General features: G+C 36.7%; 1 protein-coding gene across 1 annotated transcript; it reads right to left on the bottom strand.

Moving 5' to 3' along the window:
* Positions 1-1,635: 1,635 nt before the first annotated feature.
* LOC109160631 (putative late blight resistance protein homolog R1B-16) lies at positions 1,636-4,586 on the bottom strand. Its single transcript, XM_019308913.1, has 3 exons — positions 2,823-4,586; positions 1,884-2,381; positions 1,636-1,668 (listed from the first exon to the last, which is right to left on the bottom strand). Exons 1-3 carry the CDS (start codon positions 4,584-4,586, stop codon positions 1,636-1,638), a joined length of 2,295 nt encoding a protein of 764 aa, XP_019164458.1.

Raw genomic sequence — 4,586 nt, 5'->3', positions numbered from 1 at the left:
AGCAACGAACCCACAACAACTACAAAAACTATAACAGATCCTCCAGCTATGTTATGCCAGAGTGTGCTTTTATGCTATACCGAGAGAATGACAATCATTCTTTATGATGATGAGATTGAAAAGTTGACTCTGAGCCAACACGTGAACAGTACGATTCGCTGATCGTTTAGAAAAAGATACAAAAGTGTGTAAAAAATAATTTAACAGTAATTTTATGTCAGCTAATTAAGACAAAGATAAAATGAGGACTAGTCATTGTCATTTGATAGGCCTCAGCTTGAACCAGCGACAGTGCCTTTGTTTCCACTTGAAGCTTCTGTTGATACCTGGTCTGAGCACCTCCCGAATGGCCACTGCCTCCGCCACTTTGCGCGCACCATTTTTGCCCAAAGCGACTTCCTCCATTTCTTCTCTCTTGTAAGGAAAACATTTGCTCTCTCTTCACCCACTCTGTTACATGGAAATGGTTCATAAACTGCTGCTACCAACAAAACAAAATCATAAAGATCGAATTATCAGTAGCGACGGGTGGAACGTATAAAGAACGTATAAATCCTCCCATAAGGATTTATACAAAAACACCCCAAAGTGGCAAATTATGCCCTGGACCCGTGTCCACAGTGAATTGTGGACACGAGCCCAAAACGACGTCGTTTTTAAAAAAAAACGCGTCATTTAGTTATAAAAAAAAAACTTCGCGCGCGTTTTGCCGTTAACGGCGTTATTTTATTTTTTTTTGGATTATGAATGTACAGTTATGCCGTTACGAATGTACAGTTATGCAATTATGAAATTATGAACACAGAGCTCTAACATTATGAACTTACAATTATGAACATATATAGTAATAAAATTATGACCATGGAGCTTTAAAATTGTGAATATAGAGCTTCGAAGATTATGAATGTACAGTTATGGAATTATGAATGTACAGTTATGGAGTTATGAATCTACAGTTATGAGATTATGAATCTACAGTTACGGAATTATGAATGTACAGTTATTGATCGAATTATGAACAAAGAGCTCTAACATTATGAACTTACAATTATGAACATATAGTGATAAAATTATGAACATAGAGCTCTAAAATTGTGAACATAGAGCTTCGAAAATTATGAATGTACAATTATAGAGTTATGAATGTACAGTTATGGAGTTATGAATGTACAGTTATAGAGTTATGAACGTACAGTTATGGAGTTATGAATGTACAATTATTAATAATATAGTAATAAAATTATGAATATATACTCCTATAACGAAGCGTCTGAAATTAAAAAAAAAAAAAAAAAAAAAAAAAAAAAAAAAAAAAAAGGAGATAACAGTGCCTAACGGCACTGTTACTCGTGTCCAGCAAGCATGCTGGACACGGTCCAACGCATAACGATTGCCCCAAAGTGGTATCTGCTGCATATTAACCACCAATGACTTATTCACCAACTATGGCAAAATTATAAATACTCCAGGAAAGTTAACAACTTCTGAGAAGCAGAAACCATTGCAGTTTACCAAAATATATATAGAATAGTATGCTTTGCAACACAGTATTCTGCAAATTCAAATACCTACCTGCCTAATCCACCAACGCATCCACAATAAACAAATTAAATGCAAAAACCATTATGAACTCATTCATTCATCACTCTCTTCCTCCTCATCCGATCCCTGCAATTGATAAATTAAGTAATTAAATATGAAAAAAAGGTGAACACAGCAGTTAGATAGGTAAGAAAATATGAGATAGAAGTGAGAGGAAACAGATCAGATCAGATATGATATGATGGCCATGAAGAATTAATTAAGTAGCATGCATGAAGTAAGTGTATATATGTTAAATGGTCACACATATAATATATTAGAGCTGAGGGATAGAAAGAGACCATAATGTTTTTCGAACGAACAAGGAGGGCATTTCCATAGTTGTTGTATTGCTCTTCTTGAATGAACTTTGCGGAAGCCAAACCGGAATCCAAACACCAGGTTAACTGAATCAATGCTAGTGTGGTGATATCCGCAAAACCACTAGGAATCTCATGCAAAGAATAGCAATTATGTAACTCTAGACATTCTAGCACAGGGAAATTGTCACCCATAGCATTCCAACATTTCAAATATCTATCTTCAATTACCAATTTTTTCAATCGACGGAACCCTTCCTTGGATGGTTCCCACATTATGTCTTCGCTAGCAACAGCATGTTTCAGTTTTAGAACCTCTAAATTCGGCAACATACCAATAAGCCTCATATCACTCCATGCCAAATTAGTCCAGACGAATTTGAGCTTCTTAAGATTTGGTAGAAAATCAGTTGCCCATGAGATGCCGCTACATGGAATACAGTTGAGATCATACCAGTTTTTGATGCTTAACTTCTCAAGCTGCCCCAAATGCACAAAATTGTAAAAACAATCTAGATTCTTTCCATTGCTTTCACCATCATATCCATCAATCCCCAATTTTTTTAAATTTGGAATCCTTGTAAACAAATACTGTGTACAGAGCTTAGGATCCAACCAATATATACTCTCTAAATTTCCATGAACAACTGACAAAGTTCCTTATGAAACAATCCGATTAATGCAAATATTCCTTAATAGTGGCATTTTACCAATTCCAGATGCCTTAGCACAATCCAATGTAATATGATCTCCACAAACAATAAAGCTTTGTATATTCCAATACTCAAAGAGCTCTAAATCAAAATATCTGTTGTTATTAAGTACTAAATTCCTCAAAGCTAAGTATCTCAAATGAATAAGATTTGCGGTCGCATTTAGTACCCCATATCCAAATGATGACATCTGTTGTTTATTTATTACCCTATGTTCATATGAAGGCATCAATTCTATATCTACTACTCTTAGTAGTTTGAAGTGTAGTTTGAAGTGTGAAATTAGATGTTCCATACGTTCAGAGTAATAAGAGTAAGGGTAGTGAAAGGAATGTGATTTGTGAAAGCACATTCTGGAAGGAAGTAGATGCAACTTTGACGTAGCACTTATCCAACGACAAGACTTCTTGTAAAATGGAAGTTTTTCATCTCCAATGACATTCAAGAGATTTTCATGATGAGCTTCTCTTAAACACAAATCCCGCAACAGGTCATGTATCCTTATTGTCTTCATTTTCCCATTGTAGCTCTGTTTGCTAACAAAAACAAGACTTCTATCAACAAGATCTTGCAAGCATTCCATGGCCACTTCCTCCATATTCCGATGGTCCTCTGCCCTCAAAAATCCCTCTGCCGCCCACAACCTAACCAACTTCTTCACGCGGATCTCATAGTCTTCAGGAAAAACTCCAAAATATAGAAAACAAGCTTTTAAGTGGTGTGGTAATTGGTTGTAACTCAAATATAGTATTCTGGAACATGCATCATTAGAATCATCAATTACATATCTATGCACATTTTTGACAACATTATTCCACTTCTCCACTGCCGCCTCTGTCTTGGAGAGAAGACTAGCTATTACAATAATAGCTAGAGGTAATCCATTACATTTCTTCACTGTGGTTCTACCAATTTGTTCAAACACTGAAAGAAATTCCGTTTGACCAAACACATTGCAGTAGAGATTCCAACTTTCATTGGCATCTAAGAAAGGCATGTTAATGGTAGAGTTATTACCTGAATTTGCATATTCAGCCACCTCCCTAAGTCGAGAAGTCAATAGGATACGACTTCCATTATTATCATCTGGAAAGCATCTTTGCACACTATCCCAAGCAGTGGTGCTCCATATATCATCAATCACTATCAAATATCTTTGATCTTTCAAGTGTTTACGCAGACTTTCTACCAAGTTACCATTTGATGTTGCATTAACACAACCAATAAGGCATTGGAGCATTTGTTCCACGTTATACTCTTGAGATACAGCAACCCATGCTCGGATGTAAAAATGATAAGTAATTGATGGATCTTCATAGACTTTGCAAGCTAAAGTGGTCTTGCCTATTCCGCCCATGCCTACAATTGATACAACTTGTAGCTGCTTTGCTGATTGTCGGGTGAGCTGATCCATTATCGTCTTGAACTCCTCATTGCATCCGAACATTCCACTGTCATACTTCATTGGAGCGTTTTTAGAAAATTTACTCACAGTAGTATTATTCTCGCGTTCTAAATCAGGTTGTGATGATGTTGAACCATGGAGTAGTCCACTTTGTCGCATCCTTTGACCTTGTGATGGACCCTTTGCAAGCTGCTTTTCAGTTTTAATCTTAATCAACTTCTTCTTGAGGTAATCAGTCTTTTTAACTGCTTCATTGAAGATCCCATGAAGCCTGAGGAGGCAAGCAAGATGCTTCGTCAAACCCTTTGCTGGATAAATGGTAGTCAGCTCCATTTCAATCCTTTCTTCAGCTTCGAACACTGCATCTCTGATCTCTGCCTCTAGATCTTTCATCGCCCCCGCATCATCATAGGCAATCTCAGATTTCTGAAGACTTTCTTGAAGGAAACCAAGATTTCTATGGAGAGAGACCACCTTTTGTTTATAAATAAGAGACAGGCGTGGTTGTGATTGCAAGAAGTGTAGATGGAGTGTTCCTTTAAGCGAAGTTACAGCAGCATAAGCCAT

The sequence above is a fragment of the Ipomoea nil genome, unplaced genomic scaffold (genome assembly GCF_001879475.1).
Source record: "Ipomoea nil cultivar Tokyo-kokei standard unplaced genomic scaffold, Asagao_1.1 scaffold2868, whole genome shotgun sequence".
Lineage (NCBI taxonomy): Eukaryota > Viridiplantae > Streptophyta > Magnoliopsida > Solanales > Convolvulaceae > Ipomoea > Ipomoea nil.
The sequence above is the reverse complement of the archived record's forward strand: the minus strand, read 5'-3'. Positions and strand labels throughout refer to the sequence as shown.